At 36.2% G+C, this 19,775-nt stretch overlaps 1 protein-coding gene across 11 annotated transcripts in view; it reads left to right on the top strand.

Moving 5' to 3' along the window:
- The window catches only part of DLG2 (discs large MAGUK scaffold protein 2), a 2,171,029-nt gene that overhangs the window by 1,504,386 nt on the left and 646,868 nt on the right, over positions 1 to 19,775 (top strand). For all 11 annotated transcript variants that reach the window (XM_025355445.1, XM_025355443.1, XM_025355446.1 and 8 more), the window contains one exon: positions 15,429 to 15,553. In XM_025355445.1, the coding sequence (XP_025211230.1) occupies positions 15,429 to 15,553 (125 nt within the window). The remainder of the gene's footprint in view (positions 1 to 15,428; positions 15,554 to 19,775) is intronic.

Here is a 19,775-nt window from a genome sequence, read left to right as displayed (position 1 = left end):
AATGTGAAGTCAGCCCAGGTGAGGTGGCTCACTCCTGTAATTCCAGTATTTTGGGAAGCTGAGGTGGCCTAATGGCTTGAGCTCAGGAGTTTGAGATTAGGCTGGGCAACATAGCAAAACCCTGTCTCTACAAAAAATAAAAAAATGGAAAAAATTAATTAGCCAGGCTTGGTGGTGTGTGCCTATACTCCCGTCTACTTGGGAAGCTGACATGAAAGAAGTTGTAGTTAGCAGAGATCGTGCCGCTGCACTCCAGCCTGTCTCAAATAAATAAATAAATAAATAAATAAATAAATAAATAAAAAGAATGTGAAGTCATACTAGGCATGAGGGAGTAGGAAACCTGGGTTCATGCTTTTAAAATATCCATGCAGCTGCAGAAAAACATTCATATTGAAAAATCTTTTCTCTTTAGGGGTTGGTTCCTTATAGCATGTTCTGAGGTGGTGAATAGTATTATTAATTTATAAGCATTCAACTATGATAGATCCACCTCCATTCTCCCCTCCTCAAGCACTCTGCTGCCTCAGCTCCTTGAATTCACTTTCAAATTAAGAAAAATGGATCGTAGTCAAGGGTGATTTCAAGAAATTTTAATACTGGCTAATACTATCTAGAGCCCTTGGTGTAAATAAGCTTACTAACATTTACTGAGCCCTTCCAGTGTATCAAGTTAAATGTTTTATCAGAGTTATGTAATAAAATATTTACAAAAACAGTTCTTAAACATTTTGGTCTCAGAATCCTTTTAACACTTAAAATTCAGGAAGAGTTCCTACAGTTTATGTGTATTCTGTCTACAGTATTTGCCATATTAGAAATTAAAACTGAAAATTTTTACATGTAATTATTTATAAATAATAAACCCATTAAATATTAATGTAACTTTAAAAAATTAAAACTAGTTTTATTTTTTAAAGCCAAAAAGAGTAGTAAGTAGAAGGGCATTGTTTTACATTTTCCAAATCTTTTTACTGTCTGGCTTAATTTAATATAGCTGGATTCTCATATCTTTATAGGCCTTTTTTTTCACTCTTCTGTGAATGGAGAAAGACAGAATGTTTTCATAGCCTTTTCAGATAACTGTGGATATTCTTTGATACCACATTAAAACTTGACAAATGGTGGTTCTTTAAAGTTTAGCTTCTATGTGGAATCTGAAACTGTATCATTGAACTTTTTTTTAACCATTACATTAAAATTCATTCATCTATCTTACACTTTAAATGAACCTTTTACTCATGTATTTGTATAATATGTATTGGTTAATTGAAAATTATTGATTTATTGATTCACCAAGCTGTGCAGATTCTCCAAATGTTGACACACTTCACTATATAATATCAAAAAATTGTATTTGTCAATATTATCACCCATCCTATCAGAAAAAAAAATGTTTAAGTCAGAAAGCTTGTCGGCTCATTGGTGGTGAATACAAAGTTTCCAAATTCTAATGTTTGTTTGAAAATTCGAATTTTGCTATTGACCACAAATATTGGCAATTATTTTCCTTAAAACAAAAATCTCACTTTATTAGTTTTCAGGAATGTTTTGCGAAATACCCAAAACTGAATAACCAGTTTGTATATCAGTCATTCTTTTAAGTAAAACTGATGTTCAGTAAATATGTGGTTAGTTTAGCTTGCAACTGAAATAATTGCACAGTATTTTTATTTTCCTGTAGAAAACCACGTGCAATATATAATTGAAGTGTTTTATGTATATATCTCACTGCATTACATAGAATATTATAAAGTTATGGACTCAAAGGTCAATATTTAAGAAAATTAATAATTTTTAATGCCTCATCAAAGATATTCTTAAGTAAAATTAATTTTTTTGTGTGAGTATATGGGAGTGAAGAACTCTATGCTTACTAGCATACTTCGGCACCACTACGTAGATTTGTACTAAGGCACCAACAGTTTTATCTGCCATTGCTTTTGTATCATCAGCACGCAGGTGAACACAGTGAAAAAGACAAATAACATATTATTATTATTTGATCTTGAAGATACTTTGAGTGCTACTAGTTTATAACCAATCCAAAAGATATTATTATTCTTTTTGTTCTGGTGAAGAAGCTGTAGTTCACAAAACTTAAGAGAATTGTTCAGGGTCACAAGCCAAGAAAGAGTAAAGCTAGAATCTGAACACAGCAGAAATGATTACAGAGCTTGTTTTCTTTATCCATTCCAAGGAAGTAGCACCTAATAGATGACAGCAGGTGTCCATTTCCATCCCTCTTACCTCGTCAAGGTTGGTAAAGGAAAGGGTAAGTTTTAAAGGCTTGTTAAGTCAGAGGTACAGTTGGTTAATTACATGTTACCGTTTTAAAGGGAAGTTATTTTAAAGGAATACAAATTTATGGCTGTAGCAAATGAGAACCTACAGTGTTGCCAGGAAATACTAGAAGAAATAATAAGTGCACACCACCAGAAAAAAATCTCTAGTTATCTGCCTTTAAAAAAAAAAAAAAAAAAAAAAACCTCATGGTTCAATAAAGAGTAAAAAAAAGTAAAAAGATATTATTTTATTCAACATTTAGAAGTTTTTAAAGATTTGAAATAGAAAAAAAAATCAGCAGGAACATCTAAACTGATTTGAGAGAAAATGAGAAAATTATACTTCTGGAATGAAAAGTGGTAGTCATAAAAGTTGGCGGGGGGGAAGGCCGGGTGTGGTGGCTCATGTCTGTAATCCCAGCACTTTGGGAGGCCGAGGCGGAAGGATCACGAGGTCAAGAGAGAGAGACCATCCCGGATAACACGGCTAAACCCCGTCTCTACTAAAAATATAAAAATTAACTGGGCGTGGTGGCAGGTGCCTGTAGTCCCAGCTACTTGGGAGACTGAGGCAGGAGAATGGCGTGAACCCGGGAGGCGGAGCTTGAAGTGAGCAGAGATTGTGCCACTGCACTTCAGCCTGGGCAACAGAGCGAGACTCCCTCTCAAAAAGAAAAAAAAAAAAAATAGTAGTTAAAAAAAAAAGTCATTCTCAGATGCTTGGAATTTGTGATATCCTGGTCAATAGAAAATGAGGAAATAGAGGCAGTGGAAATAGAAATAAAAGGATGAAAACAAGAGTTACTCAAGTGATAGAATCAATAAAACTTGGTAAATGATGGATGAGAGAACCCAGGGAGACAGGAGTCAATGGGAAATGTGAAATATTGTGCCATACTCGTGCTATTCCCTATGTATATGGCACATCTCCCCAACTAGACTGTAAGCTCCTCGAGAACAAGAACTGTACGTCTTTTATTTGGTTTGCAGAATTTGACACAATGTTGAACAGATAGCAGATTCTCAAAGAAACAAATGCAGCATTAATTAGGTGATTCAAAGTTTAGCCTTCCTACGTTAAAACTTAAAGTAAACCCCTTCACCTGACCCTTCCTTATTAGCTCAATCATACAAATGTTTTGGATTATTCTTCAGTTTAGCTGAACTCATCAAACATTTACTGAGCATTTGCTGTCAATGGGCATTAGATTCAGAGAGAGAAATACAATTGCAAATACAGTGGGGCCCCTGCCCTCTAGGTGCTGAGGATCTAGAGAAAGAGAGACACAATATGAATGGTGATCCCCTCACGTTGTGAATGAAGTTTTACGGAAGCCCAGAAGGAAGGGTCATCACATCTGCCTGAAGCGTTTGGAGAAAACATCAGAGATAGCAGTTGAGGTGGAGTTTGATATTTGAATAGAAATTCAACAGCAAAAACAATAAGAATTGCAGAATAGAAAATAGTTCCGTTCAATTCAGTTTATACAGGGATTTATTCAGCACTGTTCATATATAGATGCTATGCAATTCTGGCATGGAAAATGAATAACTAGGTTTTGATATTTTGCATTGATTCTCACAATAGAATAGGAAAAATAAATATATAAACAAATACAAAACAATGTGCTGTGTGTAGTAATAAATTGTAAATCAGTTACAGAATTGTATAGAGGAGGAAAATGAAGGGGAAAGTGAGGAGTTACTCTGTGTCAAACACTTTTCTTTATGTGTTCCATGGGATATATAAAGCTACACAGAAGAAAGTACAAGTTAGTTCACTGAATGGTGAGCAGTTTACAAAATGATGACGGTCAGACTACATCTCTGGCTTGCAAATGTGTTTTCTCTTCACAATGTTAGCCTATGGAGCAGTCATGAGGATGTGCTTCACAGACTGCCAACTACAGGGAGCATAATTCACCTGGAACCCAGCTGCTAAGCTCTCAAATCTGAATCTATTCTTGAGTTTGCCCCAACGGCTCCTCTGAGCCAGTGACCTAGTGCTGCAAGGCTACTAAGGCGGGGCCTTTTCTGGGAGGAAAGGGGCTTCTCTGATGGACTCAGAGAAAAACAATGAAGGATACTTCCAACCTATCTTCCTTCTTTCTCTCCTCCTCTTTGGGATCGGACTTGCATGGTGATCTAATGACTCTTCTAACCTTTTCTGGATGTTTCCCCATTTTCCCTCACAAGCATTTCCTCTCATAAAATTTGTACATTTAATCCTGTCTTGACATCTGCTTCTCAGAGGACTTGGGCTACCACAACCTAATATGTATTTATTGATATTCAATAATTTTCTGACATTTAAAAATCGAGATTTTACTTAAGGAAATTTGATTCCTGACTTCTCTGGAGTGTGCGGAGGGTAAGACAATCATCCAATAAGAGGACCCCATTTCAGAGAGGCAGTAACCTATAAAAGCTGAATGGCAGCTTATCCCTATAGATGAGATATGTTCTCAACCCACACTTCTATTTTGTTTCCAACATGAAGATCAGTTATCACTTACTCACATTCTTGCTCTGTTGTTTTACCTCTCCTGGGATTACTTCACCCTCCTATATGTGTTTTCTGCCTTCATAGGCATTAGAGTTTGAGATTTGTTGTTTTGAGCACATCCTAGCATGTGAAGGAAGGAGTGAAGTGAGTCAGGTGTGGAAGCCAGAAAACCAATGAGGAGAACTAAAGATGTTCTAAACTAGACAGTGATGGTAGAAGGCAAGAGGAGCTGGATGGATTTGAGGGGTATTTCAGGGGTAGAATCAACAAGATTTGAGTTTTAATAAAATATAGGGACCGATGGGGAGGCAGGAGTCAAGGATGACTATCAGATTTCTTGCTGTGGTAATAAGAATTGATGAGCATTCTTGTTTCTTTCTTATTTTCAACTACACAAACCACTCTAAACAGATGTCTCTGCTTTAATCCTTTCCAGAACACAAGCAGAGATGTCATTAGAAGTAGAAGATTTGATGGGACTACAAAAGAGGGACTCACTCCATTATTACCAGCTTACACTGGAAAAATGATCAACAAATTAAGAAATTATGTTGAGAGTTAATGAGAAGTACATATTTGCGGCCAGTGGCATTTCGGATACATCGTGTTACAGGACACAAGACTGATGTTACTTAGAAATTCTGTAGTTGGAGTATCATTGACAACATCTTAGATCAGATCTTAAGAATTCACAGCTTAAATATTATATTTGATCCCATATTGCTCTCCTTGCTTTCTGACTCAATCCACCCAGCCTATTCTAAATTCAGCATTCTAAACACACAATGCCCTTGAATTAATCATGGTAAAGCATCACATTTGTCATATCGCTCCTTACTCAGATAACCTAGTTCCTCCAGGAAAGCCCATAATCCTAGATCTGTCACTCAGAAAACTTTCTCATATACCCTTACAGAGTTGTGGGGACCAAAGTAGATAACTTTGCTTAGAACTTTTTCCTGATATTCCTGCAATAACCCACCCTATTTTCTGACCAGCATCTTGACTTCCTTAAGTAGGCAATTGTAAGGTCTAGCATAGTATCTGATGTATAGAAAGCACTAAATGAGTGTTACCTATTATTTTTTTCTGATGATGTCAGTATTTTTTTTTCATTCTCTCCATTAACACCAACATATTTCTCAAACTGAAAAAGACCCAAGCCTAAGTCTTGATTTACATCTCCCAAACTGGCTTCCCCATCCTCACCACAGTCTTCTCATCTCATATACATCATCCCTGTCCAGCTATGCGTCACGTCATCTTTGATTCTCCTCTTTTCCACCCTTTCATGTTCCAGCCATCAGTAAGTCCTGTCATTTCTACCTTCTAATCATGCCTCAAATATTGCCATCCCCATTGCTATCAGCCTAGTTCAGATGCCATCAATTTCTGACCTGGACTACAGCAAGTTGCCTCTCTGTTCTCCCCTTCAGCACTCTCCTATAAGTTTGTACACAATAAAAAATATAATCTTAAACTAGATCAGATAATGTAATTCCCCTATTTTAAGCCTTTTATGACCCCAAAACCTACTGTGTCCCAAGTGTATGACCCCCTGCTACCCTCTCTTACCTCATCTTATCCTTCCTTTTCTTACCACTGCATAGCTATTCTGGTCCCATTTTAGTTTCTTGAACAAGTCAAGCTCTTTCTTTTCCTTAGGCTTTAGCACATCTTGTTCTTCTACCTAGAATACTTAACTGCCACACTACCTCACATCATACTCCTCTTCTTATTGTTCTCTCCTTCTACCCTAGGTCTTTCCTCAGTTTCACTGAAAAATGTTAACCATTTTTTCTGTCTTTACTATCTTTTTGTTTTCTAAATCTCCTGCTATCTTACTGGGAAACTTCAGTGTCACCTACAAAATACTCTGACTTGATCATCACTTCAATACACTCTTATAACTTGACCTTTACTATACTCATATGACTAACACTGAGTGCTGCTTCATCTCTAAAATCTTGAACCCTGAAATCTGCCAATATCCACAGCCTGCTGCTCCCTCTTCCATCTCCTGCTCTCCATAAAGCTATCCATTGTATCTCCATCTTGTCACCCTCTTCTGTTCTTCCAGTCAAAGAGTATCCTCCTTGCATCTCATATTTTCCTATCCTTTCTAACATATTACTCATCACTTACAAAGTAAACCGTATTTTTTCCCCAAGCCTCAGCCCTAAAGCAACCAAATCATCCCTTTCACTGTTCAAGATTACTAAGTTCTGTGGGAGAAAATCCCATAACACGCTGATGGCATCCCACCATGGTACTGCTTAGCAGACTCCAGCTGATCCCTAAGTGTCTCTCTCTTGCCTCAAAGCTGCAGTTCCAACCACTTACAGCTTTACTTAAATCCTCAACTTCATTCTAGACCTTTCCCTCTGATGTCCTGACTTCTAAATATAAGGAGTAAAGACATCTAATCAGTTAAGACTTCCTTCAGCCTCCTTTTCCTCTACCTTAAAATGACCTTTAATTTCTTCCACCTTAAAATAATACTATAACTTACCTGTAGAAACTCAGTTATTCTTATGTCAGAGAGTAAAGTATTTCTCCCCCACCCATGGCTGAGTTATGCTGTGTCAAAAGCGAACTTATTTGTTCTAATGTTACACATGTTGTATAAGTGTAATGTGTGTGTGTGTGCGTGTGTATACGTGCATATGTGCTCATTGCAAGATATGTTTATAAGGAAAAATTAAAGATGGAGCTGCTCAAAGTGACAAGAGAAAAATATCTACAATGCTGATAGTCAGTGAGAACCACTATTAATAAATTAATGAGCATACTCCCAAACTTTTTAAATTCATGCATATTGTAAAGTGAGGTCAAAGTTAAATCCTTAATTGTCTCTTACTTTATCTACAACTATTTTATAAAGATCTTTTCATGTCAGCAAATAAACTTATACAATACTATTTCATTCTGTGGCTATACCACATGCAATTAAGTAGTACCTACAGGAGTACTCAAAGAGTCTGAACTCTGGGCCCCATTCTCACTCCTCCTTCAAGATTGTTTCTTTGTGTGCTCCCTTCTCTCCTGTACCTTCAATCTCCCTTTCCCAGGGGCTTCTTTCCTTTAGACTGAAGACATGCTTGAGTCCCCTCCCTGCCATCCTCCAAAATCTTTCCTCTGCTTTGTCTCCTTCTCTTTCGATACTACCACATATCTTCCCTAAGGTTAAAACTCTCTCTCTCTCTCTCTCTCTCTCTCATTCTCTCTCTCTCTCTCTCTCTCACACACACACACACACAGAGAGAGAGAGATAATAATCTACTTTCTCTGTGTTCACTTTTCTTTGCTTCTCAGGAGTTCTTTGGTCTACGGTAATCTGGCATTCTCTCTTGGCCTATTTATTAAACTGCTTCCTTTATACCATCCCCCATCTTGTTAAAGCATTTTTATGTAAACATTTACCAATCCCCAAATGAAGCATTCTTCTGATGGCTTTTCTACCCAGCAGCTTCCAGAAAAATACAATTTAATAGAATAAACTATGGGGCATCGTAAATGCAATTCCTGGAGATTGTATAATTGTGAAAAAGGCTTTTCTTATTCCTGGACTAAGCACTTTGTTCCAGGACACATACATTATTAGATAGCATTTAAAAACTAAATAAAAAATTTGAGGAAAAAAATCTCTATTTAGCAATGGTAGTTAGAAATGTCTGCATTATTTTCTCAACTTTACATCCTAGTGAGAGACCTGGGGCTGTTCATCTTTAGATATTGTAACATGAGACAGAAAGTGGATGTGAGAAAGACTTTAAATAATTTTAACAAGTAATGTGTATGAAAAAGACACCTTTTTATTCTCTGTGCCACTCCAGATTTACTGTTCAAAGTAAAATGACTTCTGGGACAATTTGGAAGATTATTTGCCAACCAACAGACCTTTCTATCAAGTGACATTTTTTTCTTCTGGCATGTAGCCTACATAGTTCTTTATTTTAACTTCTTATTACCTGTTTCAATCTTTTTTGATATCTTTATTCTACCTAATTATATTATTCGCTATTCTATTATCTTAATTGGCCAATGTTCAAGTGGCAGACTAGTAATTTTCAGAGTGCATATCAGAAATTTACAGATTAGGGGCTGATGTATACTATATTTGAAAACAACATATATTGTTTTGTAGTATAAACTATATTAAATTAAAATAAGTGTCTTTGCTGGAGCAAATATGCGAAGGTAAACTTGAATATTGATCATGATTGACAAGTAGCAAAAGGAACAGATAGGTGTTCCTAGGTTACGGGAAGCATACAGGAATCTTGCGGGTGGTGAGAGGAATATACCATTTCAATATTATCAAATAGAACATGGGTATTAAAATGTTAAAAGAACATTGTTTGAGTCTTTTTTTAATCTAGCTGTTTTTTATCTAAGGTTTCAATACTATAACCTAATCTTTCCCCCAAATTTAGTATTTCTAGCTAAGTTTTGTTTTAATGAAGAGAAGTAACATATATTATCAGTGTAAGTTAAAATGCATTAATCCATACTTGTTGGGTCAATAAGTAAGGCGTGAATTAAGTAAGAAATAAGTAAGAATACATTGTCTGACATCTGTTCTCCCTGACTGTCCTCAAACTCATAAGGACCCTTTAAACAGTGCTGTGCATCAAACCAAAGTGATTGAACTAACATTGCTTGATCATCACCCATGTGCTGTGCTCAGCACTCCACTGGTGCCTGTGTCATTTGTATTCATCTCATTATCTCCATTTGACAGATGACAAAACTAGACTCAAAGTCTAGTTTTGAAATTTATCCAATGCCACAAAGATATCAGTGGCAGAGCCAGTGTCCAAACCCAGGTTAAAACGACCCAGATCTGTTTTTCCACTAAACCATACCACTTTCTTATAAATGTTTTGAAATATTTTCACGATACTGATAGAAGTTTAAATCTTTTCCAAAAATCCAGTGAAGTGTTTTCTTATAACGAAAATTTATATTACTTCCCTATCATTGAATTAGTTTTTGAACTCAGAAGAGACAGTGTGATATAATGGAAAGCAGATAGTAATTGAAGCCTGACAAATCTGCTTTTAAATCTGAATTCACTATTTACTTGCTTTAAGTCTTTAAGTAAGTTACTTCACTCCTCTCAGCCTCAGTTTTTTCCTTTGTTTGTTTGCTTGTTGTTTGTTTTTCAGTTTAATATATAAAAAGAGAATAATGAAATCTACTCTACCACATAGGAAATTATAAGAAGCATGGATTAGTGTTTAGCATAGAATAAACATGCAATAAATGTTAGTTCCCTTAATAATACTTTTAGTATTTTACTAGGGGCTTCATAATTTTTTTTAAAATCTCCTTCTTAGGTAGTTTAAATTATTTAAGCAATTTTACTATTATTAATTAAAGTTAATAATCTTCTTGTTAAAGTTAAGTCATTTTAAATGTCTTCAGTGGCAATCATACTGTAGTTAAAATGTCACTCTTTTCTCACATTTATATAATCAACATTTTCCATTTTTATTAACAGCCCTGAAATTTTATTTTATTTTTTATTTTTAACTTTTAGATTCTGGGGGTTTATTAAAAAGTTATATCGCACGGTGCTGAGGTTTGGAGTACAATTGAACCTATCACCTAAAAAGTGAGCATAGTACCAGATAGGTAGTTTTTTAACCTTTTTCCCCTTCCCTCCTTTTTCCCTTTTGTATTTCTCAGGATCTATTGTCCCTATCTTTATGTTCATGTGTACTCGATGTTTAGCTCTCATTTATAAGTGAGAATATGCAGTGTTTGGTTTTCTGTTTCTGCATTACTTAGGATAATGGCCTCCAGCTACATCCATATTGCTGCAAAGGATATGATTTTATTCTTTTTTATGGCTGTGTAGTATTCCATGGTATATATGTACCACATTTTCTTTTAGTCCACCATTAATGGGCACCTGGGCTAATTCCATGTCTTTATTATTCAAAAGCACTACAATTGTAATGACTCCAAACTATCCCCACATTCAGACAAATGTACCACGATATTTTAACCATTTCTCCATTATATGGAAGTCAGTTTTCAGTTGTGTTTTTTTAACATTAGAAAAATAACGCAGCAAGCCTTGAACACAAATCTTTTCATGTTTCTCTGATTATTTCTTTAAGATAAAATCCTAGATTCGAATGATCAGGTCAAACAGTATTTTAAAGTAGAAAAATTCTAAAAATCAAAAAAATTCCTTGTCGGTAGAACATTATATATAAATGAATGTGATTATACTATTACTACGTATTTTCCTCTTTTTTATTATATATAACCCCATTTTGAGAGTAATTTTCATTTGGGAAATAAACTTTTAATAAAAGTGGGACTTTCCTAGAGACATTGTATTTATCATATTTGTAAAATGTCTTTCCATTTTGTGGATTCTCTCTCTGAGAGGAGACGGTGTTTAGTACATGAAACAAGAAGTGTCATTTGGCTAGAAAATGGGTTTGTGCTCATGGGGAAGAGTCAGCAAATTAGGAGAAAGAATGGTCCATGTCAGTGACATTCATCTGTCATGGAATGTGCCCAACTGCAAGGACACAGCAGCCCACCCAGAACCCTTTACAGGGTCTGCCCTTACCAGCATGGCACCTCGAAGTTTCCATTGACTGCATCGGAGATCAACACTCGGTTAATTAGTCACAATTTTCAGCATCTAAGAGTGTCAACCAGAGGTCTGCCTGTTCACATGGAGAGATTGCTGCTCAGAGAAGAGAGGAGCTGAGATCTGTCCCTGCAGCTGGCAGGCTCTGGGACAATTGTCAGGGGATTGAAGTGATTCAGCCATAGAGAGCAGCAGGCCGCAATTTCACTGACAGTTTTGCATCTGTCCCTCTCTCTGCTAAATGCTGCTGGCTGGTAGCAAACTTAAAAGGGAAGGCTGGAAGAGAACAATAAAGGGAGGTGAAAGCTCTTTAAATCATTTCCTTAGCTGAATTAAGATGAATCTCTTGTAAAGAACCATGATGACTGGCCGGACCTAGCCGATAGACTAGTTTTAATTGAAACACAAAAGCTTTCAGGGATGCTTTGGGACGAGAACCATAGTGCAAGTTACATTCTGTCTCTACCTACCTAGTTTCCATTGTGAATTTCCTAAATATATTCATTATTTTCCTCAGAGTAGGTCTGGGGACAGGGGAATGTATATTAGAAAAAGCCAGAGCCACAGTTTTCTCCATATTGTGGTCAATTCAAAAGAAAAACAGTGGTTAAATGTTTCTAGGTTGCTGCTAAAGCTTTTATTTCAAAGATATATTGATTTATAAAGTTTCAAGACTTTGACAGTGATATACTTCCCCCACTAAATGTCCCTAAAACATCCCCTTTTCTCTTTTGGCAAAAGCAGATTTCCTATATCTAGCCAGAGTCCCAAGAGAATTCTTTAAAAATCATACAGTTTAACCTTTCAATAAATGCCTGGGTCCCTCATGCCCAGTGACTAGCCAAATACCTCTTGAGTGAAGGACTCTCTATCCCTTACAGAGTAGTGCATCTCCAATCTGAACAGTTCTATTGTATCAGTCAGCCTTTAGCTGTACCACAGTTTGAATGCCTGAGCTTTCTGCTTTTTTATTTTTGTGATGACATAGAGCAAATGGCTTCTACTTCCATATTATATTCCTTAACACATTGTAGATTTCTATTGTGTCCTTTTTGAGTCTTCCCGTTAGGGCACAAACATTCTCAGTAGGCTTGTTTTTCTGTTAATTCCTTCATCAAGTATTTATTGTCAATACTATGTGCTAGACAAGGCTCCAAAAAAACAAAGAAGAATACTAAGCAGTTCCTGCCTTCTACAAGCCCAGTTTAGAGGAAAGATAGACTCAGAAACAGACAACTACAAAATAACACAATGCATAACATAAGTAAGCATAAAAACCTACAAAAACACAGAAATGTGATCTATCTAAAGAAGGGTTGGGTGATAATTTAGTATTAACTTGAGCAGACACCGTCTGAGCCACATCTTCAAAAATGAGAAGAAATGAACTAGTCAAGGAGGAGATGTGAAGTTTCTGATAGAGAAAACAGCATAAATAAATGCCAAGAGATGAATTATAGTGAGGTCTGTGCAGTAAAGAACCTGCAGTTCACTTCAGTATTCCTGGGGGGTAAAGGGTGAAGCTGGAAATAAAGTTGACAAGGTTAAGAGTTAGATCACAAATATATTTCTCACATGACAAAGTTTTGAGTACCCTCTCCAAACACGTTGACAGTATCAGGAGAAAGTGTTTGGGTATCACCCAATCCCTGCTTGCCTCCTTCCCTACTCTCCTTAATCAAGAAATGATTATCCCTGAGATGCTAACTATAGTGAGACCAATACACTCTAGTTGATGTACTTAGAGCTTGACCCAAATTACACTGAAAATACTCATCCTCCCATTTTTTATTTCCCAAACCTCTGAATCTTAGAGAACTGCCTTATTAAGTCCCCTAAACACTATCTCCATGGCTACATACTTGACAATGCAGTTGAGGTTATACAGTATGTGAAATGTACTGATCACTGGATGCCACAGTATCATTGCTTTTTTTGCTATGCTTTGAATATCCGTGAAGGCAGAAACCATCTGGCCTTAACCTCTGCAGTCTTAGTTTAGAGTCAGTTGCATAGGAAATGCTCAACCAATACTAACACAGTCATTTGGTATCAATAAGTATTTAAAATCCAAAATGATTTCTCGTATACTCTGCTCTTGTAAATTTCATGATTAAGGTACATCTATCCAATTCTTCTTGCTTTCTTTGTTCCAACTTTATTGTCTGTTCCTTGGTGTGGCATACCCTTTCTCACCTAAGGGCTTTTACACAAGTTCTTCCCCCTATGTCAAAATGTTCTTCTCTATGTCACCAAGTCACTGTGTTTGGTTCTCTTACCCACTCCTACACTCTGCATTTCCCCTTCATGTACCTTATAAACTGACATATTTACTCCTGTAGCTCCAGGGCTTACTCTAGTGCCAGGTACAGAGGTGGTGTTTAATAACTTTTAAATAAATTCATGATTATATGACTACTAATAAGTAATAACTCTGTTCAGTGAACACTAGACTTTTTCAAAGAGCAAACAGAATTAGAGAAGACATCAGAAGTATAAAGACATGGGATTTTAGTTGCCATAGCTGAATTAATCATTTCACCCTTTCAACATATATAAGAAATATACAATTGCAAAAACAATCCTCTGGAACTCAGTTTTATTAATTCAGTCAATAAAAATTGCTAAACATTACCTTGACATTTGCAGTGGTATAGCTATCAAGTTATAGCTGATCTTATCTTGACATTGAACCTTTCTGACTAATCAAGTGCCCTGATTAATTTCTCTGAAATAACTACCGAATTCGTAGTCCTCATCTCTTTTTACCTCAGAGTGGAAATTAATCAAGTGATCATAAATTTAGTAAGCTATATTTGTTGTAAGAATATGTAGAGAAATTTAATATCCAGTGATAAGGGACTGGTTAAATAAGTGATATGTGACCTTGATGAAACATGACTAGCCATTTAAGATGAATAATTATAAAGACTGCCTAGTTATACAGAAAGGGCTTAAAATATAATATGATTTGGAAAAAATTACAACACAACTATGAAAACATATGTAGCTCTGGAGATGGGAGATGGGGATTAAAGGAGACTTTAGAAATGAGAAATAAATAATATGGTTTGTGGATTTGGGGGGACTTTTAATTATGCCTTATGTACAAATTTTAGAAAGATATACATATATATCCTTTAGATTTATATGTATCCATATATATCCTGATATATATCCATATATATCCTTATATATATATATCCATATATATATCCATATATATATCCTTATATATATATATCCATATATATATCTTTAGAAAGAGATAAAGAGATATATGTATATATGTATACATATATACATATATATACACACACACACTGGATATCAGTTACTATAATCTACAGCAGTAACTGTAAAGGCTTTATTAGAATGCAAACTACTCAGATTTACATGCTGCTACACTATTGCATGTCTTTTCTATTGTTATTGCAAATTAAAGTCTGTTTATTGTTCAAAAGTATCTCTCGTGCATTATGACTCTAGAAGAGGGCCCTGTCTTCTGAAGTGGAAGTTTTCTGTTACTTAGAAACACACTTATTTGACAGATAAGTGATATTAGAACAACCAGAAATAAGACCAGAAATAAGAAAATGAAACACCCAAGTTCACTCTTCTATTAAATCAAATTCTTTCATGTAACTTTTTTCTTCCTTTTTCATATGAATGTATAATTTTTACAACTGACACTCTAATGATTCTTTATATTTTTTCATATTACACAATTTGTAAGTTTTTATTTCCTGCTTCATAAATGTGATTTTAATTGCTGCATAAAGGAAGCCATTTTTAAAAGCAAAAATATAATGCCTCTTGCATTCTTACAGTGCAGGAATAAACCTGAATGTTCTTCCTGACCTTCCTTTTACTGCTAACCATGCACTTTACGGTTTAGCACACAAGACTGTTGTCACCTAATTTCCATTTGAGTAGTAACATGATAATGCAGAGTGCAGGAGGAACTAGGTTTTAGGTGACAGACACATCATTTAATATCTGCTTTTTGTTTCTACAGGGGAATTCTGGCCTGGGATTCAGTATTGCTGGGGGGACAGATAATCCCCACATTGGAGATGACCCTGGCATATTTATTACGAAGATTATACCAGGAGGTGCTGCAGCAGAGGATGGCAGACTCAGGTAAAGATCTGAAACATTAGAATGATTTTGAAAGTAAATCTGCTGCATTAATGAGACACGTTTGTACCTTTGAAGAATAATAATTCTACAAAAGTTCTGTACTTGAAAGATTTTTAAGGCAAGCTTCCTGAAATGACTTTGCAGATCTCTTGCTACTGATTGAATTTCAATAGTATTTGATTTGTGTTTGTTGGTGGCTACCACACTGAACACTGGGCCAGGTACTGTGAGGAGGGGATGAAGATAAATCTTTTGTTTAGATGAGGCCTTCAGTCTAGTTGGAAAGAACATAAATATGAACTAATGGGCAAATAATATAATTACCAAAATGATACACTCTAAGTAGCATTAGCAAGTAAAGCACTGCTATAGATATTGTATGTATTCTCAGATTCAGCAACCGTTTATAGGGCTTTCTCTAGGCATTTAAAGAGGGAAAAATTGAGTCTAAAAAAAACATTCCCTGGGAAGATTTTTCTGAGTCTTGAATGATAATTAGGATTTCACTAACCCTACAAATCTGAGTGGGAACACAGAGAACAGAACAAGTTGTCCTTCAGAAAAAAAAAGGGAAACCAGCTTGATTTGGATGAAGAGCACAGAGTGGCCTGACTCAGTGGCTCATGCCTATAATCCCAGTACTTTGGGAGGCCAAGACAGATGGATCACTTGAGGTTAGGAGTTCGAGACCAGCCTGGCCAACATGGCAAAACCCCATCTCTGTTAAAAATACAAAAAGTCACTGGGCCTGGTGGTGGGTACCTGTAATCCCAGCTACTCTGGAGACTGAGGCGGGAGAATGGCTTGAATTTGATCCCAGTGAACTGAGATCATATCACTGCACTCTCGGCTGGGTGACAGAGTGAGACCATGTCTCAAAAAGAAAAACAAAAAAAAAAGACACATGGTGAGTTTAGGTTGGTGGAGGGAGTGTAGCCAGGTACTTCTCTGTGATAGAGAGTAGTAGCTGCTTGAACTGGGCTACTTTCTTTAAGGAACTTAATTGTGGGAAACGAGAATTACCCTCATGGGGTAAATAACATAAAATGCTATGAGATCAAAACCTTAGCTAAAAGGCACTATAGATTGGAAAAATTAGGAGAGATTTTTCAGGAAGAATAACGTGCCCTAATGTCATTTTAGCATCCCTACTAGGTTGTAAATCCCGTCAGGCCAAGCAGTTACATATATATAAGTGGCTCAATAAACTCTTGCTGAAAAAATGAATTTTTGAATAAGTAAATAAATAAAGTGTAGAAGAGGAAGAAGTGAAAATTAATGTGGGAGGTAAGATAGGAAGGATATGTTAAATACAAAATATTTATGACATTTGTTAATGACTGTAAGGAAGAGTTTATTCAAGAGGAATCACTGCAATGGAGATTTTGCAGTAGGGGAGGGAGATTGGTCTTAACTCTGAATACAAAAAGCACAAGTGAAGATGTATAGCCAAAGAGCTGTGGAGTGGAGGTGGCAGTTAGTGCATGGAAAATTACTGAGAGAAAACGTCAAAGGTAAGGGGAATTCTGGCTAAAGGCACTTGGCAGGATTCTTGTTGAAGGCAGGCCAAGCTGATAAATTATCAAGGGTATGGGATAAGGAATTTGATCGGATACCAAGGGAGAGAAATTTTTGATAACTGACTCAGCAGGATTCTTGCTAAAACTGGGCTAATGAGACCAAATAAAAAGCCTAAGGTCAAGGCCTAATTGAGAGTAGGACCCAGAGAAGCCTGACTCAAATTTAATCAAGGACAGAGTCTTATTAAATAACGCAAGTGAAGTCCTGTAGGTAAGAATGACTTTAGCTTGCATGGAGCCACATTGAGGACTGTGACTTATGGAGCAGAAATGTAAGCTTCATAGCACTTCCTCAGTCTGTTTTTTCATTAAGCATATAAACTACTTTGCTGTTTTTCTTATGAATCAACCAGAAATACTTTTATTCCTTACCCAGTTTTTCTGATGTAGTGATTACTTTTGACAGCTGCATGTTTACAGCTTGAGGAAGAGAATCGCATTTTTTTTTTTTTCAGGTACATGTGCATCCTTTATCAACAAAAAAGGTACTCCCCCAGGAAATAAGCTTTTTGACAATCGAATTTTTAAGCTGAATTAGCTAAATTAATTTCTGAATGAGGACATATCCCCACTAGAGTGAAAGGTTTGAAAAAGATGCTGTGTAATTCTATGAGTCATGGTGGGGATTCTGTTTGCTAACACTGGACCCTAAAGAAGCTCCATTTTTAAAGTTTAGAAATAGACTTGTTAGAGGATAATTTAGAAATTATCTCTAAATTATGATTATGGCGGGCCATAATCATAATTTTTAACCACTCTGTTTAACTACAAGAAGGGGAGAACCTCCACCCTTTAACCAAATTCTGGCTCTAAGCGTGAAACAGATTTTATGTTATATGTTTGCTCTACAATTAAGAATGAAAAGTGATATCTCTGAGAGTGCCAGCATTCTTTGCCTGCAAACTTGGTGGCAGCCCCATGCCTACAGAGGTAAAGCAAAGTTCTGCTGTGCTAGAAACTTCATTCTTTCATAGTTGTAAAGACAATAATGATAATGAAAGCTGACATTTCTTGAGATTTTATCATGTGCAGGACATTGTGCTAAGATAGATACAGAGATGTCAGATGTAGACACACACACAGACACACACACACAGAATCTCCTACTTCAGTAGCCATATAGGTAGGTACTATTATTGTGGCCATAGTAATAAGGACTCAGAAAATTAAGGCTTATTGATTTTAAGATCACCCAGCTAGCTTTGATCACATTAAAAATCCAGTTCTGAATGGCACTTAGGTACTCTCTAAACTCTCATGTGTTGGTAGAATTCCTACATCATGTGGTCTCTGCCTGAAAACTCCCAAAGGTAAAGTTTTCACAACGTTAAGAGGTAATTCTGCATATAACAGAGTTTGTTATTTTTCTATTGAGCCACAATTTCCCTTTTTTTTTTTTTTTTTTTTGGCCTCTACCCATTGGTCCTTATTCTGGCTTCCTGGAGCCAGGGCCATGACCTATGACTATGTGTATGAATATTGCCTACTAAGGTTGTACAGCAAACAACCTGCACGATTTTGTACAGTGCTTCTAACTAGACCAACAAAATTCACCTTCTTTCCAATCCACATTACAGCCTTTGCCTATGTGCAGACAGCTAATAAGTATAGATTTTCAGTATTTGGCAGGTGGTCTAGTCCAAGGCATACATTTTATAGAGGGGGATTCTGCAGCTCAGACAAGTGACTTATGCTGAGGCATAAATCATTTGGGCATCCTATTTAACTAAAATCTGAATGCCCTGACTCAAATAATTAAGATTCTTAGGTAGTGCTAAGAGACAGTAACACCAAAGCCTGAACTAAGCCTGACTAATTCTTTTCTCAGTGTGACAGGAACACTGAGGCTGGACCAACAAGCCGTGAAGAGTATGTTTTATCTCACCATTAGTCCTTAAGGACATGGAAGAAGGACATTGTAATTAGCTCTGGAAAGATGTGGGTTCTAACTTCTGTATATAACACAATTGACCTTGGACAAGTTAAACTCACTTAGTAGCTGTTTTCTCATTTGTAAAGTGGTGACAATAATACCTACTTCACTGAGATGTTCTGAGGTGGGATAACGGAGCTCCTTAGCGATGGCAGGCACATAATTGGTGCTCAATAAATTTTACCACCGTTTTCCCCTTTCTCCTTACCTTCCCTCTCTAAGTAGTTTTTCCTCTCCTCTTGCCTCTGTTTCTTTCTTTTCTTCTCTATGCCCTTTCCTATTATACCTTCTACCTTTCCTTCTGCAGTCTCCTTTCACCCTCTATGTTCTTCCCTAAGTTTCCTGTCCCTATCTTTTCACACGTTTTTTTCTCTTAGTCATAACATGGAATTAAAGACCATTAAAAAAAAAAAATAGGTATGATGCCAAAAACGGTCCTATACTCCTGTTCTCAAGTTTATAATGTAAGCCGCTCAACCTGCTATGTTTCCTTTGCTTTAAAAACAAACAAACAAAAAAAAAACCTATAAATTAAACATAGTTTTCTTTTTTGTAAACAAATCCTTTGGTGTTTCCTTTGAGTTAGAGACACTTAAATTTCTTTAAAATATACCTTTGCATTATAAATTGCTATGGCCTGAATATTTGTATCCTCCCAAAATTCATCTGTTGAAAGCTGATCCCCAATGTAATGATATCAGGAGGTGGG

The sequence above is a fragment of the Theropithecus gelada genome, chromosome 14 (genome assembly GCF_003255815.1).
Source record: "Theropithecus gelada isolate Dixy chromosome 14, Tgel_1.0, whole genome shotgun sequence".
NCBI lineage: Eukaryota > Metazoa > Chordata > Mammalia > Primates > Cercopithecidae > Theropithecus > Theropithecus gelada.
Note: the sequence above shows the minus strand (reverse complement) of the source record. Positions and strands in the feature narration are given on the sequence as shown.